The sequence below is a fragment of the Eimeria acervulina genome, genomic scaffold, assembly GCF_000499425.1.
Source record: "Eimeria acervulina Houghton genomic scaffold, Eah_scaff151, whole genome shotgun sequence".
Lineage (NCBI taxonomy): Eukaryota > Apicomplexa > Conoidasida > Eucoccidiorida > Eimeriidae > Eimeria > Eimeria acervulina.
In genome coordinates, this window is record NW_013549140.1 from 24,793 (window position 1) to 52,500 (window position 27,708).

A 27,708-nucleotide genomic window follows, 5' to 3' on the forward strand; every position below is an offset into this window, starting at 1 on the left:
CACATGCAGATAGCTCAATGTATCACAGCTGCAGCAGCAGCAGCAGCAGCGGCAGAGAGCAGCGACAGACACACTGTTTCGATCTGCAGCCCCCGTGCAAATAAAAGAAGTACACCCCAGCTCATCCTGCTGCAACGAGCTAGCTCTACATGATATTTGCACCAGCTGCCAGCAGCAGCCTTTCTGATACTGCAGCAGCAGCAGAAAAGTTTACATAAACCTTCCACCGCAGATGAAGCAGCCACGGCAGCACTATCGAGGTGGCCTCAGCCTACGGAAGTTCCCCGTTCGATAAGAATGAACTAATGCTAAAAAAAACTGGCACCTAACAGTCTTGATGCTGCTGCATTGCTTTTGCTGCTGTAGGTGTAGGTGAGTGCTGCGACGACTCCGCCGTAGATGCTGTTGATGCCCATTAGAGAAAACCAGGGCAATATAGCATCGGCAGCAGCACATTCATAACAGGACTTGGGTTTTCCCCCCAGCAGCAACAGCAACAGAAGCAGCAGCAACGCAGCGGCAGCAAAACTCAACACTCCTAGTCGGTGCGAGACGCAGCAGCACCACGTATCTACACGACATTCGGGAAGGCTGCCGCAGCTGCAGAATGTTCACTGCACCAACACTACACCCCCCGCTGTCTCTGAATAAAGGGAGCAACGAACTCAAAACCTCCACATACACCTCAACAACATCAGCAGCAGGAAACCCACAGCCAGGCCAAGGCTGTATTCTTTCCCCCGCGCCCCATGCTGCACAGTTTCTCTTAATGCTGAGGTCTACCTTCTTATTGTTAGGACTCTCTTTGCAGCATCTCTTCACTTCTAACGCTGTTTGTGTCTGCACTCTACTGCCCTGCCCTCATCATCGGGTGTCTGGACACCATAAAGGGCGAGAGTCCCCGAGGAAAGGCGACCCGAGAAGCTGCTGCTCGCGCTGCAGCAGAAGCTGTGTTGCAACAGCAGCAGCGACACAGCAGCAGCAGTTCATAAGCAGCAGGCAGTAGCAGCAGCTGCAGGAGTTGCAGCAGCTGCAGCAGCAGCTACCCTTGATTCCCCCCTGTGCCTCGCCCTTCGGCAGCAGCAGACGTGAGCTACGGGGGGTTGATTGCATCAAAGCTTGGGAGTTAGCTTTAAGGGGAGTTATTTAATGATGTTTCTGCTTTTAGGTGTGTGTACACCTGAGTGTTGCAGCTGTTGTTAAGAGGCGCACAAGATTCTTGAATATATTTTTGAAGAGGGGGGCCAGGCGGCCGCCCTGCGCGCTGAACCTACAGTTTGTATCGTGTGGCTATGACGGTGTATCTGAAAGGAATGAATAAATAAAGAGGAAATAAATAGGTGGCTGAGGGTCGAGCAGCAGCAGCAGCAGCAGCAGCTGCTGCTGCTGCTACTACCCCGGGAGCGGCAGCGAAACTGTGCACGGGGAGATGTGCCCTTCTGCAGCGGCGTCGTTAGTGAGAAGGTTTTTGTCTTTATAGGAAAATGGAAGACTGTGAATACATTTATTTTCAAAGAATACATCGAAGGGGGGAGGCGCGTAGTAGTATTAGTAGTCGTGCTGCTGCTGCTGCTGCTGCTGCTGTTGTTGTTGCATGCTGCACTCGGCGGGTGAGTGAACGGTGCAAGGGCCGCTGTGCTGTTTGAATACTGTCGCCCCTTCTCAAGTCCTTTAACGGATAATAAAAACCCTTCTTTCTTTGTTTCTGTCTCATCTCTGCCCTTGCAGCAGCAGCAGCAGCTCTCACTGCAGGTGCCTGGGCGCCGCAGCAGCAGCCTCTCTTGTTGCTCGTTTGATTTCCTTGCTCCTGAGAGCCTCTGCTGCTTCCTCAGTCAGCTGCTGTGCATATCTTCCAACAGGCCTCTTCTTTGGGGGCCCCTGAGGAGGGCTGCTGCTGCCTATACACCCCAAAACACCAGCAGAACTTCTCAAGCCCGCCGCCTGCTTACCAGCCCCTGCAGCAGCATCCATTCCTTCATCTGTCAGCCTTCCTTCCTTAGGTGCGTTCATTCTCTTCTTTCACGCACAGACAGAGGCCGGGGGCCCCCGGGGGCCCCCAGCCTTGGGGGGTTTCTCGAGGGCTGCTTAGCAAACGACGGCTGCAGCTTGTGGGGGTAAGAGGGGGGCTTCCTTCATAGAAAGATGCTCTGCCGCAGATGCATGCATTATATACAGGCGCCTTGGGTGCAGACAGCTGCTTGGCCGCAAAGCAGAAGCGGCAGAAGCAGCTGCAGCAGCTGCAGCAGCTGTTGCTGCATCTCCTGATGATGGATGGATGCTGCTGCAGACAGTCACACAAAGGACAGCTGCTGCTATCACGTGCTTGCTGCTGCTGCCGCTCAGTAGGCAGCTTGAACTGCAGCGGCAATGGCAGGGGCTGTAGCAACTGCAGCATCGGCGTTGCAACGGCAACAGCAGCAGCGGCGGCGGCAGCAGCAGCAGCAGCAGGAGCAGGGTAGCGGTGGCGGTGTTGGGGGGCCTTGGCTTTGTGTATCACTGACAACCGGTGTATCATTTGTTTTTGTTTGCGTGGCATGTGTATGCTGCATGTAATGACAAGACAAGGGGAGGCATGCACTGCTGCTGCTGCTGCTGCTGCTGCTGCTGCTGCTGTGGTGTATGTACAGGAAACCATGCGAGTGGCTGCCTGCCTCAGCGACAACTTTCTGCTTTCTCTTTCCTCTCTCCCCGAGACACAGAGACAATTCATCATTGCCATCTCCACTTGCAAAGATGAGGACCTTCTGGGCCACCTCAGGCCCTTCAAGGTTAGGGTTTAGGGTTTAGGGTTTAGGGTTTAGGGTTTAGGGTTTGGGGTCTTCCTGTCTGCCCTGTAGCCTCTTTGTCTGGAGAGCTGCCGAGCCGCTGCCTGAGCACGCCGTGCTCAACAAATCCCAGGATTCATCTCAGAAATGAAGCCCAAGGGTTTATGGTTTAGGGTTCAGGGTTTAGGGTTGAGGGTTTAGGTTTTAGGGTTTGGCGTTCAGGGTTGGATGTGGGAGCGGCAAGGGGACGTCTCTGCCTGGGCTCCGGCCCTAAATCGCTTCGATGATTTGCTCAATGCCTACGCTGTACACACGGGGCTCCTTCCAGAGGCCTGCCCCCCTGGTATGCCAAACCCTAAACCCTATCCCCTAAACCCTAAACCCTAGGAGCGAGACGGGGCAAGAGAAGGTTGCTGCAGGAAGGCTTGAGGTTGTCAGCGCGGGAGACAGCACCGCAAGCTGTTTATTACCTTCCCCTGTTTTGTAGCATAGACCATCCTAGAGCCTAAGCCCTAAACCCAAAACCCTAAACCCTAATCGCTCGCGCTGTCTGCAGAGGCTCCCCCCGCCTTTGTTCCGTGTGAAGCGCTGGTCGTGGCGATCCTTGAGACCTCCTACATCGTGCTGGAAAACTGCTCCTCCAAGGCAAGCTTTAGGGTGTAGGGTTTAGGGTTTAGGGTTTAGGGTTTAGGGTTGGGGTTTACTGGGGGCGTCTCGATTGCAGCGTGGCAGATATGTGGCGGTTTAAGGGGTTGCGTTGAGTGTCCTGTGCGGCTGTGCTGCTTTTGAATTAGGGTTTAGGGTTTAGGGTTTAGGGTTTGAGCGTGCTGAGGGTGTGGGTTCGTCTGTTGGCTGGGTGTCTAGGGTTTAAGGTTTAGGGTTTAGGGTTTAGGGTGTATACGCATGCAGTTTTTGTACGCCTCTGTGGAGGTGGTGACGGCGCTGCTGCAATCATTTTGTCTGCCGATCGTATGCGGAGCCATTCAGCTTCTGGCTGTCTGCTACGGCTTCATCAGACGGTAACCCTAGACCCTAAACCCTAAACCCTAAACCCTAAACTCTAAATCCTGAACCCTGAACCCTAAGCGCTATGGCAGCAAACCCTAAACCCTAGGAGCTGCAAACCCTAAACCGCGATTCCTGTGTCCACGGGGTCTGGCTGTGCACCCAACGCTTGTTTGTCTCCTGCAACAGCAGCAGAAGCTGCTGCTGCTGCTGCTGTTGCTGTTGCATGCGTTGCTTGGGAGGTGAGCGTATTGGCGTTGTTTTGCTGCTTTGTTTGTTTTTTCCGCATGCAGCAACCGCAGAAGTACTTTGCCGAAGGACTGCCCTGACTTTAGCAGTCGGCTGTCTCTCTTTTGCTTCAGACCAGTGGCGTATGATGCCTTTGTGCTGCAGCAGCAGCCGCAGCTGGTCGCAGCCAGAGCAGCAAGACACTCTCCTTCTCCCCCTCCCCGCAGCACCAACAGCAGCAGAAGCAGCAGCGGCAGCAGCAGCGGCAGCAGCAGCAGCAGCAGCAGCAGCAGAGTAGATGGGGGAAGCGGAGTTGGTGACAGCTCAGGCATGGTCGTTGAAGGCACTGCAGATGCAGCAGCAGCAACAGCAGCAGCAGCACCTGCAGCAGCAGCAGCAACAGGAGGGAGAAGCAAAACAACAGCAAACCGGCTCGACCTCCTCTCGTTTTGTCTGGCTGACGAACTACCAGAAGACATCGATGGCTTCTTTGAGTTGCAGTGGAATGCTGCTGCTGAAGCTGCAGCAGATAGCAGCAGCAGCAGCGGCGGCGGCGGCGACGCTATGATGGTAGACAACGCAGGAGTAGGCGCCTGCAGCAGTAGGGGACAGCAGCAGCAGCAGCAGCAGCAGCCGCATGCAGTGAGAACTCTAAGGCTGTACTGCTCCGAATTGCTGCTGCCCGGGTATTCTCGCCGCACAGTTACGCATCCTGATGGTAGCGCCTCTTCCTGCTGCAGCAGCACTGCTGCTGCACCTTCGCGCTGCAGCAGCAGCAGCAGCACGGCAGCCGACTGCTGCAGCAGCTCCAGCAGGGACTGCACGGCGTGTGCGGCGCTTGAGGCTCATTGCAAAGCCATCATTCGCAAATACAATATACCCCCGCAACACCATCCGGTAGGGTTTAGGGTTTAGGGTTTAGGGTTTGGGGTGCTGGGTTGTGCTGGGAAGGGGGGGATGCATTGACGGACACCAAGTTAGCAGCAGCAGCAGCAGTTTTTGCTGCTGCTGGTGCTGGTGCTGGTGCTGCAACAGTTGCTCTAGTTGCTGTTGGGTTCTTCTTGCTGCTGCTTGTGGAGCTACCCCTTATGGCGCTGCTGCTGCTGCTGCTGTTGTTGTTGTTGCTGTTGCGTCTCAGGCTGTGCGGCACCGGATGCGTTTGCTGCACGGACTGCGGTGTCCTGCATACCGAGGGGGTTTGGTTGATGTTTACTTGTGCTCGTTGTCTTGCTTTATGATTGTTTCTCCTACTCAGTTTGCTCAGATGCTGCAGCAGCAGCCGCTGCTGCTGCCGGAGTTTGCTGCGCTGCTGCGCCACGGGGAGCGCATCGGCTCCCGCACCTTGCTGCTGGCTGCAGACCTTCTCTCTCTCCTTCTCGTCAGACCCACACCCTTAAGCCATCGAAACAGTAGCAATTGAAGCAGCAGCAGCAGTTGCAGCAGCAGTTGCAACAGCAGGGTCAGAGAGCGCAGAGAGCGCTTTGACTCTGGGAGGGAGTGGAAGGGTTTCACGGGCGTGTCTCACTATGTTGAGCTGAGGGTTTAGGCTTTAGGGTTTAGGGTTTAGGGTTTAGGGTTTAGGGTTGTTTGTTGCTTCTCAGGAAGACAAGGCGCTGTACAGACAGACAGCAGGGCTAGTTGGCGTGTTTTCTCCTTATGGGTTATTTTTGTCTCTGCTGCGGCGGCTGCTGTCTAATCCTTTTACTGAGCGTCCCTTTCGGGTGTCTCGTATCCACACAGCAGCAAGTAGGAGCAGCAGCAGCAGCAGCAGCGGCAGCAGTGGAAGCAGCAGCAGCAGCAGCAGCAGCAGCAGCAGCAGCAGTAGCAGTAGTGACAGCAGCAACGGGAGCAGCAGCAGCAAGAGCGGCTGCTGCTGCTGCCAGCAGCAGCAACAGCAGCAGCAGCAGCCTGTGATAGAGTACGTTGTGGTGGAGGCCCCTGATGAAGCAGCGCTGCGCTCCTGGGAGCAGCGCGTCGCGCAGAAGGGGGCCCTGCAGCAGCTGGAGAAGGATTTGAACCGCATGCAGACCCTCATGCATTTGTTAGCAGCATACTCAGCTATTGTCGGCACCACACACAGCGTCATACACGCCTTCGTCCAACCAAGTACGTACAACAATTTAGGGTTTAGGGTTTAGGGTTTAGGGTTTAGGGCTTCGGGGGCGAGGGTTTTGGGTTTACCCTGGGGGAATCAGGAGGTAGGTCCACTTGGGGTTAAGGACGGAGGGTTTAGGGTTTTGCTTTTGCTCAGTAGGGTTTAGGGTTTAGGGTTTAGGGTTTGTGGGGCCTCTGGGGTATGCACGGGGCGATCGCAGGTTTATGGTTTGCGTTCGTTATCCAGCGTCAGGGTTTAAGCTTAGTGAGGGTTTAGGGTTTAGGGTTTAGGGTTTAGGGTTTGGTGTTTCTCTTCAGGTTTGTTGCGCGCTTTGATTGGTTTCTTGCGTCACCGCGACCCGCTGCTGGTGCCGGTGCAGATGATAGTACTGCGCGCTCTGGAGGCGCATGTGGAGCAGCAGCACAGCAGCAGCAGCAGCAGCAGCAGCCAGCTGCTGCAGTTCATTCAGGAGGAGCTTCAGCTTCCAGAGAGACTCCAAGAGCGCATGCTGTATGATGCTGCCTGCATGCAGCAACGTGTTAAAGACATGCAACAGTACGAGCGCTGGGTGGGCTGCTGCTGCTGCTGCTGCAGCCGCTGCAGCAACAGGCGCGCCAACGGCAACACCAGCAGCAGCAGCAGCAGCAGTGCTGGCAGCAGCGAGCTCGCCGTAGACGGGGAAAAGAAACCTGGGTCATCTTCCAACAGCAGCAGCACCTGCGGCTGCAGCTGCAGCAGCAGCAGCAGCAGCAGCAAGAGCTGCTGCTGCTCGGGTTGCTGCGCACCCAACTCTGGCATTGATTGGACCGAGCGTTGGGTGTACCCAGCAAATGTGCGTCTGCTAATATTTATTTGCTTTTCTCTCCCTCTCGTCTGCCTCTCTCTTGTTGCTGTCTTTGCTGCTGTCGGTTGCTCTGTCTTTGTATGCTGCTGCATCTCCTCTCGCCACTGGTGCTGCTGTGGCTGCTGCTGCCGCTGCTGCTTCTGCTGCTGCTGCTTCGCGTTTGCTGCTGCTGCACAGCAGCTGCTGCGCTTGTGGCTTTGTCTGCTGCATTTGGTGTTGGCGCTGCCTTTCGTTTGCTGCTGCAGTTGCTCGCTAGGCGCGTCTTTCGCTTTAGCATGTGCTGCTGCTGCTGCTGCTGTTGCTGCTGCTGCTGCTGCAGGGAAGCGATGATGAGAGGCTGTTGTACTGGCTGAAGGCCTGCGAAGTGGAGACAAGACGCTGCGTCTTAAAGACAGCAACAAAGCAGTTTTATTTCTTAGCAGCAAACCACAAGGCACACCCCCCTTTCTTGCAAGATATGCTGTCTCCAAGGGCTCCGCTTGCTGTCCTTTGTGCAGATATCATTGGGAACCCTGAACAGTACGTAACTCAGTCTGCTGCTGCTGCTGCTGCTGCACCTGTTGGTGCTGCACTTGCTGCTGCTGCTGCGTTTTTGCTGCACCTGTTGCTGCTACTGCTGATCCACCTGCTGCTGCTGCTGCTGCTGCACTTGCTGCTGGTACTGCTGCCGTAGCTGCTGCTGCTGTTGCTTTTGCTGCTGGTGCTGCTGCTGCTCAATGTGATTACTGGTGCTGCTGTGTTTGCTGGCGGTGGTGGTGGTGGTGCTGGTGCTGCGCAGTTCGCTGCAGCAGCGGATGTTGGGTTTATATCTCAGGGCGGGGTGTTTGCGCGCTGCTGCTGCTGTCAGGATGTTGAGTTTAGGGTTTAGGGTTTAGGGTTTAGGGTTTGTGTGTGTTGCCTATAGCTTTGGAGTCGGCTGCGTTGCGTCTTTCTTGTCGGTTATTACGGATGCTGTCTCTGATGCTCCCCGACATGCAGCAGCACTTGTGCAGCTGCCTGTTGTTGCTTTGCTGCTGAGCAGCGTGCATGCGTCTTACCTGCGGCTCTGTCTGCAGCAGCACCAGCAGCAGCAGCAGCAGAAGCGCCAGCAGCAGCAGCAAGATGGGGAAGAGCAGCAGAGCAACAGCCCCTACCGCTACTTGCACCAGCAGCCGCTGCAGCTGCTGGGGCAGCAGCAGCAGCAGCTGCAGCAGCAGCAGCAGCAGGACATGGGGTTGCTGCTGCGGAGGCAACAGCTGGCGCAGCAGTGTGTGCTGCTGCATGAGGGGTGCCTGAATGCTTTAGGGGGTTTTATTACCTCTCTGGCTTCTCACACCTCTGGGCTGAAGGCTCTTCGTCAAGATAAAGTAAACGAAATGGTGGAAGAAGAGCTGCAAAAACTGCAGCCGCAGCAGCAGCAACGGCAGCAGCAGCAGCAGCAACAGGGGGAGGCAGGCGCGGCGGCGGAGGACGCGCAAACAGGACAGTCGGAGCAGCAGCAGCAGCAGGAACCACAGCAGAGACCTGCTGCAGCAACAAACGATGCTGCTGCCAGAGATGTAGCGGAAGATGCAGCAGAATCAGCTACAGGCGCTGCAGCAGGTGAAGCAACAGGTGCAGCAGCAGCAGCAGCAAACGCAGCAGCCACTAGTGCTGAAGAGTCGAGCGGGTCTGCAGAACCGGCAGCAGCGGGAGCAGCACAGAGCGCTGCAGCAGCAGCAGCAACAGGTCAAGACGATGCGGGTGCTGTACAAGCAGAGAAGGACACTTTGCTGCTGCTGCGGCGGCACCTGCAGCTGCAGCAGGAGGATTTGTTATCATTTCAAGGGGCGCTGCAGCAGCAGCAATCTGCTGCTCGTGTCTCTCCCTGGGCTGCCTGCTCTCTACTTGTGCATGCTGCTGCGTCTGCTGACGTAGTGCTGCTAGATCGATTCGGGGAAGCTGCTGCAGGGGTGAGGACACTGCTGCTGTTGCTGCTGCTGCTTCTGCTGCTGCTGCCGTTAGAGGGCTCTGGCGCACGTCCAGTTTAGGGTGCTGCTGTTGCTTGTTTGCATGCCGTGCTTGCTGCTGCTGCTCCGGTTCTATTGCTGGTTTGCTGCTGCTGCTGCTGCAGGTCTGCTGTTATTTGCGCTGTGTTGCTGCTGCTGCTGCAGCTAGGTACTGCATTGGATGAGGTCTTAGGGGCAATAGCAAATGCTTCCGGTGCAACTGCGGAGTCTGTTGGGGGTTCAGAGGCCCGCGATGTCTTAGTGCTGCAGACGCTGCTGCTGCTGCAGCAACTCATCGTAGGAGCAAAGAGACTGCCTCCGTGGAAGCCTGTCTCTCCTGCTCTTGCTGCAGCAGAGACAAGACAGAAAGCGCAGCAGAGACCCATGGATGTTTCAGACCTACAGGTGCTATACACTGCTATCGCTGCTGCTGCTGCTGCTGCGTTTATTACTGCTGCTGCCGCTTCTGCTGCTGCGCATATTGCTGCTGCTGCTGGTTGGTCATGGTAGATAGAACGGCTGTGCGTACACTTTGAACTCCTCTGCCTCGTTGCTGTGGTCTGGATGCTGCTGCTGCTGCTGCTGCTGCCTTTCCGCTTGTCTGCTTGTGCATCTGCCGTTGGCTTTGCTGTTGTTACCGCTGCTGCTGCATATTCTGCTTCTGTAGCATTTTGTGCTGTTGCATATGGTGCGGCTAATCCCGTTAGATTTGCTGCTGGTGGTGTTTCTGCACGTGCATTTGCTGCTGCTGCTGCTGCTGCTGCTGGGTTTGCTGCTGCAGCTTCGGGGTTCATCTTCCGAGTGGCTGTTAGATAGACTTGCAAACGCTGCACGATTTTTATCTGCTGTCTTGGCGTCTACGGAGACTCAGCGATGTTTTGTTTCTCGGGGGGGTATAATGCTGCTGCTGCAGCTAAGTGATAGCAGCTGTCTTCCCCCTGGGTTGCTGCAGCTCTTCCCGCAGCATCCGCTGGTGCATCTGCTGCGGCATGCAGCCCCCTATGACTCTGCGCTGCAGCAACAAGCGGTGCAGCAGCTGCTCCTAGACAGGGCCTTGTGCGCTCTGCAGCGGCTGCTTGCCTTGAAGCAGCGCTGGAGCAAGAAGGGTTTCTGGCCCTGCAGCAAACAGCAGCAGCAGCAACAGCAGCAGCAGCAGCAGCAGGTGCTCCTGCTGCCGGAGCCTTTAAGGGTAGTGCCGCAGAAAGAAAGGAAAGAGCTTATCTTCGCGCTGCATGGCTGCTGCAACTCTTTGAGTTTGCTGCTGCCGCTGCACCGCGAGCTCTGTCAGGCATACGGAACAACCCCTACGAGGACTGCAGCCTTTGCGCAGCAGCAGCAGCTGCAGCAGCTGCTGCTGTTGCACCTCAGCCACCTGCTGCTGCTGTTGCAGCCACTCTTCGCTTGGCTGCTGCAGCTGCTTTATGCATGCGCTTCCCCTGCAGATGGGGAGAGCCCCTCTCTCCTTAACTTGAAGCACAACAGCCACGAACACCCTTCTGTTAGGGCGAGCAGGCTGCTGCATGAGCAGCAGCAGCAGCAGCAGCAGCAGCAGCAGGCCAAGGGACCCGCAGCAGCACCACCCGACCAACCCCTCTCCAACAACGACATGCTCTGGAGCTCACTCGGAGAATTTGCATACTCCTCGCCTCCTCCCCTTCCAGCAGGCTGCAGCAGCAGCAGCGACAGCAGCAGCAGCAGCATCAGCAGCACCAGTGGCAACAGCAGTGCTGCGGTTGCCATGAGCAGCAGCAGCAGCAGCGACAGCAGCAGCAGTGACAGCAACAGCAGCAGCAGCAGCAGCAGCAGCAACGGCGCGGAGAGGTCGTGGTGCAGCGGCTCTGAATTCGTGTCTGAGGAAGCAGCAGACAGCCCAGTTGTGCTGCAGGAGTTGCTTCGTGCCGCTTGCCTCACATGCAGGAACTTCCTCTGCATGGTGAGCTACCTCTTGCTGCTGCTGCTGCTGTTGTTTCTGCTGCTGCTGTTGTTTCTGCTGCTGCTGCTGTTTCTGCTGCTGCTGCTGTGAATTTCCGCTGCTGCACTCCTGCAGGGGGCAGTCGGTCTTTGAGCGGCGTTGGGGATCTGCAGCAAACATGTTTGCCGCTGTTGTGTTTGCTGTTGCTGCTTCTCGTTCTGGTGCTGCTGCTGCTGCTGCTGCTGCAGGTGAGCCGCCAGATCAACGGTGGGGGACTGCGTGTGGGGCGGAAGTCTCCGCCTCAGCAGCAAATTGCTTCGGCTCATCTCTTCCTTGTAGCAGAGACAGCGCGGGGTTTGTTGGATTCCATTCCTGCAGTGCCTTTGCCTGTGCCGCCGCTGCTGCACGCCTTACCCTCTGCTGCTTCTGCTGCAGCAGCAGCAGCAGGCAACAGCAGCAGCAAGGTGCAGTACGTGCTGCCGGAGGCGGCTGCTGCCGCAGCAGATTCTGCTCGTGCAGCTGCAGCAGCAGCAGCAGCACCAACCTCCACTGCAGCTGCTTCCAGCAGCACGGCCGAGATGGACGTAGACGCCAGCAGCAGCAGCAGCAACAGCAGCAGCAGCAGCAGCAGGTTCAGCATTAGGGGGCTTTCAATGGCGCAGTCTCTGTCTTATTTGTCAGACGTCTGCGATGTTCTGTACAAACTGCACGTAGACGAAAAAAACCGCGGAGTCCTCATGACGCTCAGCTTCGATTTATTCCAAAAGGTAAACTGCAGCAGCAGCAGCAGAAGCAGTAGCAGCAACAGCAGCAGCACGTGCTGCACAGGCAGAAACATAGGCTGCAGCAGCAAAGCTGAAGCAGCAGTGGAAGCTGCATCGGCGGCGAGAGCTTTTATATAATATTTATCTATATATATTAGTAGCTGTAGCTGTATGCGGTTTGTTTGATAGAGGCACGAGCAGCAGCAACAGCAGCAGCCGAAGCAGCGTGAGCAGCAGCAGCAGCAGCAGCAGCAAGTTGCTTGTTCTTGTGGTTGATGCAGGTGGGCGGCTTCTCGGCTTTGATGAGGGCCTTCCACTACAGCGCTGCCTGCAACGTGGCTGTGTGCGCGTTGCTGGCTACTCGAGTCTGTTCCTGCTGCAACCCCGTATCCCTGCAGCAGCAGCAGCAGCAGCAGCAGCAGGATCAGCAGCAGCAGCAGCAGCAGAAGGGGGGGGCTGGTATGTTCGACGCGGTGAAGCCATGCGTCCACTTGAGTATTCGGCAAATGCTGCCGCTGTCTTTGTTTGCTGCAATAACCCCAAGTGACCAGCAGCAGGAGCAGCAGGAGCAGCAGCAGCAGCAGGAGCAGCGGGAGGCTGAGGCTCGCCGTGAAGCATTTGTTGAGTGGGTGGAAGCAGCAGCAGCAGAAATTGCTGCTGCTTGCCCCTCAGTGGCGCAGCTAATATACTTCCGCAATACTGCAGCAAGACAGCTTCAAGGATGTCTGGCGTATATAGACAGAGTAACGTCGTGGAAGAGGTGTATGAACTCAGCCTTCACCCCACAAGCTTTCAGGTAAACACGCTGCTGCTGCTGCTGCTGCTGTTGCTGCTGCTGCTGCTGTTGCTGCTGCTGCTGCTGCTGCTGTTGCTGCTGCTGCTGCTGCTGATGGTGGTGCTGTTGCTGGTGGTGGTGGTCCTGCTGTTGTTGCTGCTGTTGCTGCTGCTTCTGTTGCTGCTGATGGTGGTGCTGCTGCAGATGGTGGTGCTACTGCTGGTGGGGGTGATGCTGATGCTGCTGCTGCTGCGGGGGATGCTGATGCCGCTATTTCTTGTCTTGCTGCTGCTGGTGCTGCAAATTCTGGTGCTGCTGTTGCTGCTGCTTCTGCCGATTCTCCTGCTACTCCTCCATCTTATGCTGCTGCTGCAGCGCCGGTGGTTATTCGCTGGTGTTGCTGATGTTTTCGGTTCTGCTGCTGCTGAAGCTCCTGCTGCTGCTGCAGCTTCTGCTGCTGCTGCGGCGAATTCTTCGCCTGCTGCAGCGGCAGCGAGTGCCTTATTTCAATGCTGCTGCTGCTGTTGCTGCTGCTGGTGCTGCTGCAGGTACTACCCTCGGCCCTCATACTTCGAGCCGATGGAAGACGATGCCGCGCAGTCTGCTACATCTGCAGCAGGAGGAGCAGCAGGAGGAGCAGCAGCAGCAGCACCTAGTGCCGGAAGCACTCCGGCTCTCGTTGACATCGACATGGAGAGCAGCAGTAGCAGCAGCAGCAGCAGCAGCAGCAGCAGCAAGCTGATGACTTACTCTGCTTCTCTCGAATCGTTAAGTATGGCCTACTCCGATTTGCACGAATTATGTTGGGCCGACGGCGGGCAGCTGTCTGCTGCTTGGAGTTCTTCTGCAGCAGCAGCGCTAGAGTCTGAGGAGCAGCAGCAGAAGCAGCAGCGGCTGCAGGAGTTGCTGCTGCAGATCATCGTACACCCTGATATTGCATGCATTGATGTAGCAGGTATGCTCCGTACTGCAGGCTGCGAAGCAGCAGCGCATGCATACGTCTGGTGGGGCTTTGCTGCTGGGTGTGGAGCCCCCCTTAGCGAGCGGGAGGCGCAGCAGCACTTCCCTCCTCATAAGCATTCTGCTGCTGCTGCTGCAGCGGCTTCTGAGCTGCCGAACAACCCATGCAGCAGCCTCTCCGATGCAGCAACAGCAGCAGCAGCAACGCAAGAACCTGCTGCTGCTGCTGCTGCTCTCGCACGCTCCAGTGGCGCAAGCCACCGAGCGAGCAACGCAGCAGCCTCAGCTAAGCGGAGAGGCAGCAGCCGCAGGGGACAGCAGCAGCAGCAGGTGCAGCGGCAGCAGCAGCATCACCACGGGGCAGCTGCTGCAGCAGAAGAGCCAGAGCTCGACAGCACTGAGGTGTCTACCCAGCTGCAGGTGCTTATTGCTTCAACTCTGCAGCGGACCATCCTCTTCTTCCCCCGCATCTTCTTCCACCTTCTGGACACTCAGGTAGGGTTTAGGGTTTAGGGTCTAGGATTTAGGATTTAGGGTTTAGGGCTTAGGGTTTGCAGTTTGGGCCTAGGTTTACTGCATGCCACGCCACAGAGGGCTGCGATGGCTGTCAGCAGCAGTAGCACCAGCAGCAGCAGCAGTTAGTTGCTCAGCAGCAGCAGCAACACGCCGTACATGCAGCTTTGGGTGTATGTGCAGACACCGCAGCGTCGGCAGCAGCTGCGCGGCGTGTATGCGGAGACAGGCGATGGTTTGGTGCAGCAGCAGCAGCGCGCGGTGGTCTCTGGTGGGGGTTCGGTTGCGGCAGCAGCGGCTGCTGCAGCTGCGGCTGCAGCGGCTGCGATCCAGCAGCAGCAGCAGCAGCAGCTTCTGCTGCTGCAGCAGCAGGTTGAGCAGCTTGTTGAGATGGGCTTCAACAGAGACGACGCCCAGAGAGCAGTTCAGGCATCAGGCGGCAGAGGTGTAGAAGCAGCAATGGATTATCTGTTGGAGATGCAGCGGCAGCCGCAGCAGCAGCAGCAACAGCAACAGCAGCAGCAGGAAAGCAGCAACGCAGGCAGCAGCAACGACGCCACAGCACCCGATCCGCAGGAAGCAGCTGCCTCTGCACCTGCTTCTGCGTCGCAGGACGCGAGTGCAGCTGCAGCCCCAGACAGCAGCAGCAGCAACAACAATGGTAGCACAAGCAGCAGCGGCAGTAGCAACAGCAGCAGCGGCAGCGCGAGTGCAGAGGAAGACTCAGCGGCTGCTGCTGCGGGCGGAGCAGCAACACCGCCAGCAGCACAGTCGCCTTCCCCAGCAGCATCCGAGGCGGCAGCAGCAGGAGCAGCAGGAGCAGCAGGAAGCTCTCCATTGGATGCTGCAGCAGCAATCTTGCAGGAGGGGCTCAGGTGTTCCGGCTCGCGACCTCTATCATCGGGGGCAGTACGTACTGCTCTCTCTTCTGCTGCTGCTGCAGCAGCAGAGCTGCCGCTGTCTCCTCCCTCGCTGCTGCTCGCAGGAGACGGCGAAGTTCGCTGGACATGCGCGCTGCTGCGGGAGCAGCTGCAGCAAGCAGCACTGTGGGGTCCCCCCCCTCAGTCTTTGCTGCACTCGCTGCAGCGCGTTGCAACCAGCAACAACCCGCGCATGGCAAGACGCATGCAGAGCGACAACTCCAGCAGCAGCAGCAGCAACAGCAGCAGCAGCAGCAACACAGGCGAAACACCAGCAGCACTAGGAGGAGCGCTTGGTGCTGCAGCTGGGCAGGAAAGCAACCAGGACGTATGGGCGGACCCGCCTCAGCAGCGGCAGGGACAGCAACAGCAGCAGCAGCAGCAGCAGCAGGAGGCGGAGCAGCAGCCCCACTCTGGGTCCACGCCGGCGCGGGAGCCAACTGAGCTGGAGCTGCTGCTGCGCTCTGTAGACGAGGAGATGGTGCAGCAGCAGCAGCAGCAGCAGGTGAAGCTGCCGCCGGTGTGTAACGGGCGGCCGAACGAGGAGCAAGACCAGCAGCAGGAGCAGCAGGAGCAGGAGCAGCAGCAGCAGCAGCAGCAGCAGCGGGTGCTGCACGGGCACTTCAGCGACGCCTTCGCCCTCGCCCTGGGGGCCCTGCTGCGCCGTCGGCTGCTGGGAGACTTAATATCTACTGCATGCGCTTCTCCTTTGGGTGTCCCTGGCTTATGTGAAGTCTTCTTGAAGCTTGTCTGCTCCTCCTGCGACCTCAGACCGCAGCCGCAGCAGCTGCAGCAGCAGCAGCAGCAGCAGCAGCAGAAGGAGCAGCAGAAGGAGCAGCAGAAGCAGCAGCAGGGGAGGAAAAGCACTGCAGCAGCAGCAAGAGATGGAGATGCGGCAGCAACGGCAGAGGAGCTGCAGCCGATGCGTGTTGAAGGGGAAGAATCTGCAGCAGCAGCAGCAGCTGCTGCTGCTGCGTTGCAGCAGCAGCTATATCCATGGGAGCTCCCTGAGAGGAGCAGCAGCAGCAGGGTCTCGCGACAGCTGGGGTGCATGGAAAGAAATGCTGCTGCTGCTTGCTATATGCTGCTGCGCCGCCTTGTTTGCCTGCGGGGAGCCGCGCAGCACATCCTAAAGGCTGAGCCAACCTTAATGGGTGTGCGGGTCCCAGCAGCAGCAGCAGCAGCAGCAGGAGCAGGAGGAGCAGCAGCGGCAGCAGCTCAGCGGAGCGACCTGCATAGGGCTGTGGGAGTGTATATGTGCATGCGACTGCAGCAGCAGCTTTATTGCTGCAGCTTCTTCATGGCGCATCTGCTGCACCGGAGGTTTTGCTGGAAGGATATGCTGCTGCAGTGCGCGGAGGCAGCAGCAGCAGCATGCGAACCGGGCAGCGCAGCAGCAGCAGCAGCAACAGCAGCAGCAACACACCCCATCTCCCTCTTCTCTTCTCTCATATGCTCCTATGCCTCAGCAAACGTTCATTCTGCAGCAGCAGCAGCAGCAGCAAACCAGCCGATGCTGACGGACTCCAAGGGCTGGTATCAGTTCCCCGAGATGCTCGACTGCAGCAGCGAAGCAGCAGCAGCTGCAGCCCCCAAAGCAGCAGCACAAGCAGCAGCAGCAGCAGCAGCAGCAACAAAGGCGTCTGCCTTGCTGCCGTTGCCGGGCTGGTGTCTCCTTAACTATGCCTCAACGGGCGCTGTAGAGCTGCAGGAGCTGCGTGTTGCTGCTGCAGTACCGAAGTATGGTTTGCTGCGGCTGGTGGCTGTGGAGGGTGTGGAGGCGCTGCAGCAGCAGCTGCAGCAACAGCAGCAGGGACTCGCAGCAACAACTGCTGCTGTCGTCTTAGATCGCCCCGCAGGCCTCTCTGCTCCTGCTGCTGCTTACTTAGCTCCGTTTGTCTCTCCTTCGCTTCTTTGTATAGAGGAGTTGATGGGTATGTATTTGCTGCAAGACACAGCAACACCGGCAGACGCGCAGCAGCATGAGAACTCCAGCAGCAGCAGCAGCAGCAGCAACAGCAGCAGCAGCAGCAATGCCGCAGGGGAGACGTTGACGTCTGCCGTCAGCGCCTCTGTTGCAGCACTCAACAGCAGCAGCAACGCCAGCAGCACCAACGACAATAGTAGCAGCAGCAACAGCAGCAGCAACCCGACGACGCAGCCCCTCGCAAGCACCGATGGCCAGCGGGATTCTTCTGAGCCAACCAGCAGCAGCAGCAGCAACGGCAGCAGCAGCAGCAGCAGCAAAGAGGAGCTGGCTGTGTCTGGGGGTGCTGCGGACTTGGGGTATGATGAGTTGTTACGTTCATTTACTGCAGCAGAGCAGCGACAGCTGGTTGCTGCTTGTTTGGATTTGCTGCTGCTGTTTCCAGCAGCAGATGGAGATGCTGTTCTTGCTGCTCTTCAGTTGCTGCGGCGTCTGACTTCAATCTACAGCAACGCGTTGATGCTGCTGCTGCACCAGCCCAAAGGCCGCTACAGGGCAGTGCCCACGTCCCCTCAGCAGCAGCAGCAGCAGCACCAGCAGCAGCACCAACACCAGCACCAGCAGCAGCACCAGCAGCAGCCGTTGGGGTGGGGCTTAGGCGTGCTGCTGCGGCTGCCTCGCACCAGCAGCTGCAGCGGCTTGGTAGCTCTCCTATGCGCAATTATAACAAATGTGCTGGAGGAACCGTCGCTTATTGCTGCTTGTGTAGAGAGGGGTTTGAGGGTGGCATTTGCTGCAGGCAGCAGAATGGCTCTGCAGACGCATCTCAGGGTACGCTCCACCTGCTGCTGCTGCTGCTGCTGCTGCTGCTGTTGTTGTTGTTGTTGTTGTTGTTGTTGGTATTGTTGCTGCTGCTGTTGTTATTGCTGCTGCTGTTGTTGTTGCTGCTGCTGTAGTTGTTGCTGCTGTTGCTGCTGCTGTTACTGTTCCTCTTGTCGCTACGGGTGCTGCTAGTGCTGCCGAATGCTGCTGATGCTGATGCAGTTGCTGTTGCTGCTGCTGGCTCTTGTTGGTGTTTGCGGTTCTCCTGCTGCTGGTGTTGCTGTGCGGTTGTTGGGGTTGCTGCTGCTGCTTCCTTGCTGCAGCTGTCGGTGGTGGTGTCCTCGCGTTGTTGCGAGTAGGGCTCATTTACTGCTTGTCGCTCTTTGCTGCTCTTGCTGCTGATGCTGCTGCTGCAGGTGCACGGAAGCCCACCGCCTGGAGAGACGCTCACCCCGTTGCTGCCCGTTGACTCTGTCTTGAAGTCTTTGGGGCCTTTGCTGGCTCGCAACCCCTCGCTGGTGGAGCAGGTGCTGAGTTGCTGCTGCAGCATTCACAAGCAAGTGCTGCAACAGCCGCAGCAGCAGCAACAGGAGGAGGAGAAGGAGCAGAAGGGGCGGGATCAGCAGCAGAAAGAGCAGCAAGACGAGCAGAACAGCACCGACAAAGCTGCTCTCGAGCAGACACACGACGCTTCTTCTCCCGCTGCTGCTGCTGCAGCAGCAGCAGCAGATGATAGACCTGCAGCAGACAGCCAAGCACCACCATCAAGCAGCACCAACAACAGCAGCAACGACAACGGCACAAGCACTGCAGCAATGGCCGAGGACGTGGTCCCCGCAGCAGCAGCAGCAGGCGCTCAAGATGATACCAACGGCAGCAGCAACAACGGCAGCAGCAACAGCAGCAGCAGCAGCAGCAACGACACTAGCAGCGTTGTCCCTCGCCAGTTTTACCCCAGCAGCATCTTCGTGGGCCCTAAGGCCGGCTATCTGTTTGGAAGGGGCTCAAAGGGATTGGGCTATTACTACTGCAGCAGCAGCAACAGCAGCAGCAGCAGCAGCGGACGCACGTGGTGCTGCAGCGACAAATCCTTCCAGGAGGTTTTGCTGCTTGGATGGCTAAATGAAGACAAGCGGCAGCAGCAGCAGCAGCTGCTGCTTCAACAGCAACAGCACTTGCAGCAGCAGCAACAACAGCAGCATCAGCGGCCGCAACAACAGCAGCCACAGCAACAACAGCAGCGCCAGCCTCAGCCAGCGCAACAACAACAGCAAGAGCAGCAGCTTTCGCAGCAACCCTCTCAGCAACAACAGCATCCATCGCAGGCGCAGCAGCAGCCGCAGCAGCAGCAGCAGGCGCAGCCGCAGCAGCAGCTGCAGCGCCGGGTGCGGCGGCTGCTGCAGGCAGCATCGAAGCCTCCGCTTGTGGGGCCCGTAGTGCTGTCAGTGCTCGTAGACCACTTGGTGTTGCTGCTGAGTGTACACGCAGCTACTCTTCCTGCTCCAGCAAACAAGCTGCCGCAGGCGGAGCTGCTGCAGCAACAGCAGCAGCAGCAGCAGCAGCAGGAGTGGCGGCAGCTGTCGGACGTGGAGCGGGGCTTGCATGCACAGCAGCAAAAGCCTATCTTTCCTTTTGTTGTTACTGCAGAGCGGCTGCTGTATATCCTTACGCAGCTGATGTCTCTCTTCCCCCATATGCTGCCGCTGCTGCTTAAGCCAATCACTGTTGGGGCCCCTGGACCGGCATTGCATGCGCAGGACAGCAGCAGCAGCGTCAGCAGCAACAGCAGCAGCGGCAGCAACAGCAGCAGCAGCAGCAGTGCAACAGCCGCCACTGCGCAGTCTGCAGGCCGCGGGGCGGGCCGTATGAAACTCAAGCAGCAGCAGCAGCAGCACCAGCTGCAGCAGCAGCAGCAACAGGCGAATGGCCCGAAAGCCGAAGGGCAGAAGCACCAGCAGCACTTGCACTTGCAGCAGCTGCAGCAGCAGCAGCACCTGCATGCAGAGCCTCGGCTGTATATGGCTGAGGCCGCCCCGTGGCCTTTCGTCTCCACTTCCCCTGATTTGCTGCGGTGTACAGGCAGCGACGTCCGCATGCTGCTGCAGCACGGAGCGAAGGATCAGCAGCTGCAGCAGCTGCACCAGCATCAGCACCACCAACAGCACATGCAGCAACAGCAGCAGCAACAGCAGCAGCAGCAACAGCAGCAGCAGAACTGCGGAGGGCAGCAACGCCTCTCCGTTGTCGATGTGCTGCTGCAGGAGGTGCTGCCGCGGCTGCTGTCAATCTCTCTTGCGTGCAGCCCCCAGGTGGTTGGTGCGCAGCAGCAGCAGCAGCAGTGGACGCTGCTGCTGCAGCAGCGCAAGGCTGCAGCAGCAATGCTGCAGCAGTTTTCAAACTTGCTGGCTACGATGGGCAGCAGCAACGCGGAGATTCGGCTGGTGCTGATCCGTCACGTGGTGGCTTTGCTGCGGGTCGCGCGCGGCCGCACTGCAGCAGCAGCAGAAGATTACAGCAGCAGCAGCAGCATCTCTGCAGACGCTCGGGAGGCCCTCAAGGGAGGCGAGCTCTTCGATACAGGCGTTGTTTGCGTCTTAGTAACGCTGCTGCAGCGGCTGCTGGCAGCAAGCCCCCCCATGCTGCCGATGCTGCCTCAGCAGCAGAATCCCAAGGCAGCAGCAGCAGCAGCAGCAGCACCAACTGAAGAGACACCAGGGTGTACAGACAGCTCGCGCCCCCCGAATCATCCCAGGCCAGACGGAGACGGAGGAGATTGCGGAAGCGCAGATGTCAACGCCCAGCAGCAGCAACGAAGCAGCAGCAGCAGCAGCAACAACAGCAACATCCATAGCAGCAGCAGCAGCAGCAGCGGCAGCAGCAGCAACAGCACCAACAGCAGCGGCAACAATAACACTAGCAGCGGAGGACGGGCTCGAAGCAGTGGTAATGCAAGCCACACCAACAGCAACAGCAGCGGCAGCAGCAGCAGCAGCAGCAGCAGCAGCAGCGGGAGCGGTGGTGGGGATGAAGGCGACGACGGAGACCCTCCTCACAACAGCAAGGGCTCAGGGCGTTGCGCTGAGTATTCGGATGCTGCGGATCAGCAACAGCAGCAGCAGCAGCAGCAGCAGGCGCGGCTGCAGCAGTGTATGCTACCTAAAGAGCAGCGGCAGCTACGGGAGCTGCTTGCTGGTTTGCTGCTGCATTTAAACCTACAAGCTGAAGACAGCCATGCTGTTGCTACAGGCATCATTCGGTGTATGCTGCAGCTTACTTCGCCTCCAAGTGTACATTTGCTAGGTCTTGAGGGCAAGCAGCAGCAGCAGCAGCAGCAGCAGCAGCAGCAGGGAGGCACCGGGCGGGCGTCTCCGGGTGCAGGCAGCGGCTTCTCAGGAGAGGAATCTGGGGGCTCTGCAGCAGCAGCAGCAGCAGAAGCAGCAGCAGATGAGGAGGAAGAAGACAGCGCAGATGATGATGAACTCGATGGCGAAGATGATGATGAAATTGATTTCGAGTTGGTTGTTGATGGAGACAGCGACAGCAGCAGCAGCAGCAGCAGCAGCAGCCTGGATGAGGACGAGGAGCAGCAGGAGGGAGACGGCGTTGATGGGGGCCGTTTCTCTGCTGCTGCAGCAGAAGCAGCAGCAGCAGCAGCAACAGCAGCGCTAGGCCTGGGTTCGGGCGCTTCCGATGCCGCTGCTGCTGCTGCTGAGCGCGCAGAAGCAGCAGCAGCAGCAGATGAGGGATCATCAGGAGCAGCAGCAGAAGACGAAGGTGGTGAGCACGACCACGAAGGGCCTGACGAAGATGAAGATGAAGATGATGAAGATGAAGATGAAGACGATGAAGATGAAGATGAAGATGATGATGAAGATGATGAAGGGTTTGCTGAGCTCTCCGTCTTAGATGGACTCGGAGACGAAGACGAAGACGACTCCCAGGAAGATGAAGAATATGGAGGTACCATTTGCTGCTGCTGCTGCTGATGCTGCTGATCATTTTGTGCTGCTACTGTTTACGCTGCTGCTGCGCTGCTGCTGCTGCTGCTGGCTATGCTGCTGATTATTATGCTGTTGCTGTTTATGCTGTTGCTGCTGTTGTTGCTCGTGCAGCTGCTACTGCTGTTGCCGTTGCTGTTTTTGTAGCCGTTGACATGCAGCTGTTGCTGCTGCTTGCGTTGCTGCTGCTGCTGGTGTTTCAGCGTGGCTTCAGCTGCGTTTGATTGAAATTTATATTCCTTTCAATCTTTGCTTTTATTTTAGTATAATTTATTTTTTATATATTATATATAATAATACATTTTAATTATTTTTTCTGTTGGGGTGTATATGCTCCGCGGATGTAGTGCCTTACTGCTGCAGCGGCATCCATCTCTATTTATAAATATTTATTTGTTTTTCTTTTTTTTATTTGTAGACAACAGCGAAGAAGAAAGTGAAGGGCCTGGGGGAGCGGGAGGTGTGGGGAGCGGCGGCTTCCTTGGGGATCGTCTCCCGCACGAGGTGGAATTCGATCCCGACTCCCGCGGGGGTATTGCTTTAGGCAGCGAAGATGCAGCAGCAGAAGTGCTGCAGCACGAAGAAGATGAAGATGATGATGATGATGATGATGATGACGATGATGATGCTCCTAGAATTCGGGTTGGCTCCCACTCTATATGGCTTAGGGTTTAGGGTTTAAGGTCTAGGGTCTAGGGTTTAGGGTTTAGGGTCTAGGGTTTAAGGTTTAGGGTTTAGTATTACTTTTTTGTGCTTTGTTTGTCTACAGGAACGAGGAGAAATCGATTATATGGGGGGCCCTGAAGATGATGAACTCGAAGCAGCAGATTTAGAAGAAGTAGCGGGGTCTGCTTTGCTGTCTCACCCCTTCTTACCGGATGCAGTTGTTGCTGCTGCAGATGATCCCGTGCTGCAGCCTCCTGCTGCAGCAGCTACTGCAGCACCAGCAGCACCACCACCAGCAGCACCACCGCAGGTACCCGACACCAACCTTGCTTCCCCTTCTACAAGAACAGCACCAACAACACCAGCAGCAGCAACTGCAGCAAATGCTGCTGCTCCATCTGATGCAGACGGCGCACCCATGGAAGCGGATGGGCCGCAAGACGCCACACAGCAGCAGCAGCAGCAGCAGTCTGCAGCAGATGCTTCTTCTTCTGGGTCAGCGACGACTGCTACGACCTCTGCAACAACAGCAGCGGAAAGCCCTGAGCAGCAGCAACAGCAGCAGCAGCAGCAGCAGCAAGGCGCGACGACCTCTTCTTCAGCGCCTTCCAGTAGCAGCGGCGCCCCTTCTGCAGCAGCAGCAGCAGCTGACGCAGCAACAGCAGCAGCAGAAGCGAGTGGATCGGGGCCCACTTCGGAAGGCGGAGGTTCTTCAGCAGGCGGTCAGCGGCGGGCCCCACGCAGCGGTGGCACCAGGAGCAGCAGCAGCAGCAGCAGCAGCAGCAGCAGCAGGGCAGCTGGGGATCGCGGAAGGACCTCTACTTCAGGCTTGCGGGGAAGCAGGGAAGGTCGGTTTGCTTTTGCAGACTTAGGCCCTGATGGTTTTGTTTTAAATGAAGAAGACGGAGGGTTAGGGTTAGGGGGTGGCGGGTCTGAAGGTTCTGGTGTGCCTGCAGCAGCAGCAGCAGCAGCAGCAGCAGCAGAGTCCGTCAGCCTCATCAGCTCGGCGCTGCAGCGGGAACCTCGAAGCTCCTTCCGCCTGCATATAGACTTTGCAGGCTTAGGAAGTGCTGATGATGCTGCAGCACTCCGTACAGTTATTCAAGATGCTGAGGAGAGAGGCATAACAATTGCTCCTCTTGCTGCTGGGTATGCTGGAGGGGGGGTGTCTCGGCGTCTAGGGGCTGCTGCTGCAGCAGCAGGGGCCCCCGCAGCAGCAGCAGCAGGGGCTGCTGCTGCTGCTGGAAGCAGCAGCACCAACGAAGATCTACTTGCGGCACCTCCACCGTCACCCCCTGATGCAGATCTGCTGCCGCCTTCAGAGCATCCTCTCTTTTTGCTGTGCTCGAGGCCAGCTGCTGCTTCAGTGATGCAGCTAGGTGGCAGCAGCAGCAGCAGCAGCAGCAGTAGCAGCAGCAACCCATTCGCTCTCTTCAGCAGCGCTGGTGGAAACGTTGTTGCTGCAACTGGTGCAGCAGCAAACATCGGAGAGAGGCTTCTAGACTCCTTGTTTGAAGACCTTGCAGGAGGCATCTTTAGGCCTGCTGCAGCAGCAGCAGCACGAAGACAAGGGCAGCAACCGCGGCTGCTGCAGCAGCAGCTGCAGCAGATTCGGCAAAACAGAGAGCAGGAAGCTGCAGCAGCTGCTGCAGTTGCAGCTGCTGCCGCCACGGGAAGGCAGCAGCAGCCACCCATTGGCGATCTCGGCTCTGCTGTCTCGGTGGCAGCAGCAGCAGCAGCAACAGCAGCAGCAGCAGCAACTGCAGCGCAACACATGCTCTCAGCCTTTGTTACCGATCGTCTCTCTACCCGTACTATCAATCAAATAGATGTCGAACCGGCGCCGCTTCAAGCCTGTCCATCGCCCCATGCAACAGCTGCTGCAGACACTGCTGTTGCTACTGCAGCAGCAGCAGAGGGAGGTGCAGCAACTGAAGCTGCAGCAGACGAGGCTGCAGGCACTGACGCTGCAGCTGACGCTGCAGCAGCTGCAGCAGCATCGCAACCTTCAGCTCCTGAGGCGATTGTGGAGGACCGCCCCACAGATCAAGCAGCAGCAGCAGAAACAGAAGCAGCAGCAACAGCAGCAGCAGCACCTTCAGAAGGAAGTCATGGTACTCAGCAGCAGCAACAGCAGCAGCAGCAGCAAAATACCGTCGACTCGTCGTCCGCAACGAATGGGGCTGCAGCCTCTCCTGAACCTCCAGCAGAAGCAGCAGCAGCTCCAGCAGCAGCAGCGCCAGCAGCAACAGCAGATGATGAAAGTTCAGCAGCATCTGCAGCAGCAACAGAGGGAGGTGCAGCATCAGCAGCGCCTGAAGGAGGTGCAGCAACAGCAGAAGCAGAAGCATCAGCGGACGGAGAGTCTATGGATATAGACACAGGCGAAGCGCCTCGTGGGGAGACCAGCAGCAGCAGCAGCAGCGGCGACAGCAGCAGCACAAGTAGCAGCAGCAGCAGTGACAGCAGCAGCAGCAGCAGCAGCAGCAGCAGCGATCCAGCGCTTGCGTCGCTTGCATGCGCTTTAGGATTGACTGAAGCATCTCTGTTAGAAGCAGCAGGGGTTGACCCTTCATTCCTTGAAGCCCTACCCCCAGATCTGCGGCAAGAGATACTGCAGCAGCAGCTGCGGCTACTGACGATTGAAGCTGTTGAGATGCGCAGGGCAGCAGCAGCAAGGCCTGCTGCTGCTGCTGCTCCTGCTGCAGCTCCAGCAGAAACGGCAGCACAGGCAGAAAATGCAGCAGCAGCGCCTCAAGAGACCGACGCAGCAGCAGGAACTGCTACTGCCTCGGACGCTCCACAGCAGGCTGCTGCTGCTGCTCAGGGGGCAGCAGCAGCAGCAGATACTTCTGCTGCGGCAGAGACTGCGGGTGCTGAAGAGCAGCAGCAGAGGAGCTCTAGCAGCGGAGAGGGAGAAGAAGCAGCAGGATCAGCAGCAGCAGCCCCAGCAGCAGCAGCAGGAGACTCTGGGGGACCGGAAGCTGCAGCGGACTCCGCAGCAGCAGCCGACTCTGCAGCAGCAGCAACAACAACAGCAGCAGCAGCAACAGAGGAGCAGCAGCGGCCTCGGCTGCGAGACCTGCCGCTAGATTTATTGAATGTGCTTCCTGCTGCAGTTCGCCAGGCAGCAGTTGCAGGCTGCCGAGACCGCGACAGCGAAGAAGGTGCTGCAGCAGCAGCAGCAGCAGCAGGACCTGCAGCAGAATTCGATAATGCTACTTTCTTAGCAACCCTCGAACCTGCATTGAGGCAAGAAGTGCTGCTAACAGCAGATGCTGCTGTTCTTGAAGCACTGCCACGGGAGCTGCGCGTAGAAGCAGCGCTGCTGCGGGAGCGAGCGGTGCAGCGGCAGCAGCAGCGGCAGCAGCAGCAGCAGCAGCAGCAACGCGCCGCAGCAGCTGCTGCTGCAGCAGCAGCAGCAAACCTGGGCTCCGGTGTGGGGCCGGGCGTAGTTGCGTCTTCTGTAGGGGAACGCCCTAGCAGAAGCAGCCGCGCTGCGGCAGCAGCAGCAGCAGCAGCAGCAGCAGGTTCATCCCTGCCTGCTGCCTTCGTTGATGCTTCGCTCGCTCTCTTCGGCGGCTTAGACAACCGCTGGGGGGCCCTGGGGCCCCAGGCAGCAGCAGCAGCAGCAGCAGCAGCTGGCAGCAGATTGCTGGGAGTGCAGACCTCCGCTTTGCTTCCGCGCAGCATCAGGCTGGGGTTAAGGGAGGCTCTTATGGATGACTTTGCATTAAGAGAAGGAGAGGGGGGCCGAGCTGCTGCTGCTGCAGCAGCAGCAGCAGCTGCTGCTGCTGCAGCAGGAGATGCAGCGGCCTCCCTGGTCGCTGCGCGCGGTATGTTGCAGAACTCAACAGCAGCAAGAAACGCAGCAGCAGCAGGCGCGGCCTCTGGAGCAGCAGGTGGTGCTGGTGCTAGAGGCCCCTCTGTCTTCGCAGGTGCAGCAGAGGAGTTGCTGCTGCTGCCGAGTGAACGGCTGCTGCGGGCCCCAGCCTCTCTATCAGGTCTCTCTGGGGCCCCTTCTTTTTCTACGCTTCCGAGTATTGTTTCCTTAATAAGCAGGGGAGGCAGCAGCAGCAGCAGCAGCAGGATGAGGGGCCCCCAGGGCCCCTCCGCGTACACCGCAGCCCTTGCAGCAGCAGCAGAAGGTTCCCCAGACTTCCTCACGTTGCTGCTTCGAGAGGGTCCCCCAGTTGCTGCTGCTGCAGGCCACGGTGCAGCAGCAGCAGCAGCAGGAGGCCCCGCGTTGTCAGACGATCTCTGGGTAGGAATTCTTTCAGCAGCAGGTGGAGGCCCTGGGGGCCCCCACGGGTCTTCGTGGGGCCCCCCTGGTGGAGGTGGGGGCCCCGGGGGGCCCCCAGGAGGCGGGGGGGCCCCAGGGGGGGGCCCTGGGGGCCCCCACCGGGGGCCCCTACGAGGGTGTGGGGCCCCCTATGGAGGTGCAGCAGCAGCAGCAGCAGCACTTGAAGGACCTCCTCTAAGTATAACAGGCCTGATGGGTGTTTGCAGGGTTTTGTTTTTATCGAAAGGAGTCAACAAGCGTTTGCTTTTCTTGCTGCTGTTCTCCATAGCTGCTTCGCATGCAGATACACGAGATGTGCTGCTGCTGCTGCTGGTATATATCTGCTGGGGGGTTATCCCTGAATGTTATACAAGCTTAAAGCCCTCAGCAGCAGCACATGATGCCTTAAAGTGTTTAGGGCTGCCTCCAGTGCCCGTGCTGCTGCCAGTTGAGGGTGCTTCCTCCCCCCAGCAGCAGCAGCAGCAGCAGCAGGGACAGCAGCAGCAAGGGGGAGCAGGGGGGTTCCTTTATGAACGCTTCGCTCTAGGAAGTGCAGCAGCAGAACGGGTGCTCGAGCAGCTTCGAAGCCTCCTCACGGTGCTGCCGCATGCTGCTGCAGCATTTTGTAGGCCGATGCCCCACCCTCGCTCTGTCTGCTTCCAGGACCTCCTCAGGCTGCAGCAGTGCAGCAGACACTCCAGCAGCAGCAGCAGCAGCAGCAGCGGTCAACACCAGCAGCAGGCGCAGCAGCAGCAGCAGCAGCAGGGAGATGTTAAAAGTGAGGCGCCACAACCGGCGGGGGTGACGCGACAGCAGGACCAGCAGCAGCAGCAGCAGCAGCAGCAGCAGCAGCAGCAGCAACACCAGCAAGAAGGTGCAACAGAATGGGGAGAGGACCTGGCTCACGAACTGCGCCGCAAAAAGAAACGCAGGGAACCTACCAGCAGCAGCAGCAGCAGCAGCAGCAACAGCAGCAGCAGCAGCACCAGCAGCAGCAACAGCAGCAGCAGCAGCAGCAGCAGCAACGCCACAGCCACCACCACGAAGGATGAAGCTGCAACCGATGCGGTGCAGCAGCAGCCAAAGGGGCCCCCAGAAGAACCAGAAGACACAGAATACCTTATCAATGTTCTGATGGTGAGCTGCTTATGCTGCTGCTCCTAGTATTGTTGTTGCTGTTGCTGCTGCTGCTGCTGCTGCTAGTATTGTTGTTGCTCCTGCTGCTGCTGCTAGTGTTGCTTTTGCTGCTGATGCTGTCTTTACTT

At 58.1% G+C, this 27,708-nt stretch overlaps 1 protein-coding gene across 1 annotated transcript in view; it reads left to right on the forward strand.

Annotated features, from left to right (window-relative positions):
- Positions 1 to 2,367: 2,367 nt before the first annotated feature.
- Positions 2,368 to 27,708, forward strand: part of EAH_00021290 (UBA/TS-N domain-containing protein, putative) — a gene marked incomplete at both ends in the record, with an annotated part of 28,380 nt that continues 3,039 nt past the window's right edge. Inside the window, 21 exons of the mRNA XM_013393443.1 lie at positions 2,368 to 2,538; positions 2,628 to 2,768; positions 2,988 to 3,071; positions 3,675 to 3,784; positions 4,064 to 4,895; positions 5,137 to 5,376; positions 5,600 to 6,104; positions 6,411 to 6,925; positions 7,257 to 7,456; positions 7,842 to 8,868; positions 9,070 to 9,309; positions 9,686 to 10,837; positions 11,065 to 11,583; positions 11,862 to 12,303; positions 12,560 to 12,749; positions 12,904 to 13,810; positions 14,012 to 17,506; positions 17,914 to 21,457; positions 21,914 to 22,137; positions 22,265 to 26,660; positions 26,892 to 27,580. Coding sequence (XP_013248897.1) covers positions 2,368 to 2,538; positions 2,628 to 2,768; positions 2,988 to 3,071; positions 3,675 to 3,784; positions 4,064 to 4,895; positions 5,137 to 5,376; positions 5,600 to 6,104; positions 6,411 to 6,925; positions 7,257 to 7,456; positions 7,842 to 8,868; positions 9,070 to 9,309; positions 9,686 to 10,837; positions 11,065 to 11,583; positions 11,862 to 12,303; positions 12,560 to 12,749; positions 12,904 to 13,810; positions 14,012 to 17,506; positions 17,914 to 21,457; positions 21,914 to 22,137; positions 22,265 to 26,660; positions 26,892 to 27,580 — 19,623 coding nt within the window. The remainder of the gene's footprint in view (positions 2,539 to 2,627; positions 2,769 to 2,987; positions 3,072 to 3,674; positions 3,785 to 4,063; positions 4,896 to 5,136; positions 5,377 to 5,599; positions 6,105 to 6,410; positions 6,926 to 7,256; positions 7,457 to 7,841; positions 8,869 to 9,069; positions 9,310 to 9,685; positions 10,838 to 11,064; positions 11,584 to 11,861; positions 12,304 to 12,559; positions 12,750 to 12,903; positions 13,811 to 14,011; positions 17,507 to 17,913; positions 21,458 to 21,913; positions 22,138 to 22,264; positions 26,661 to 26,891; positions 27,581 to 27,708) is intronic.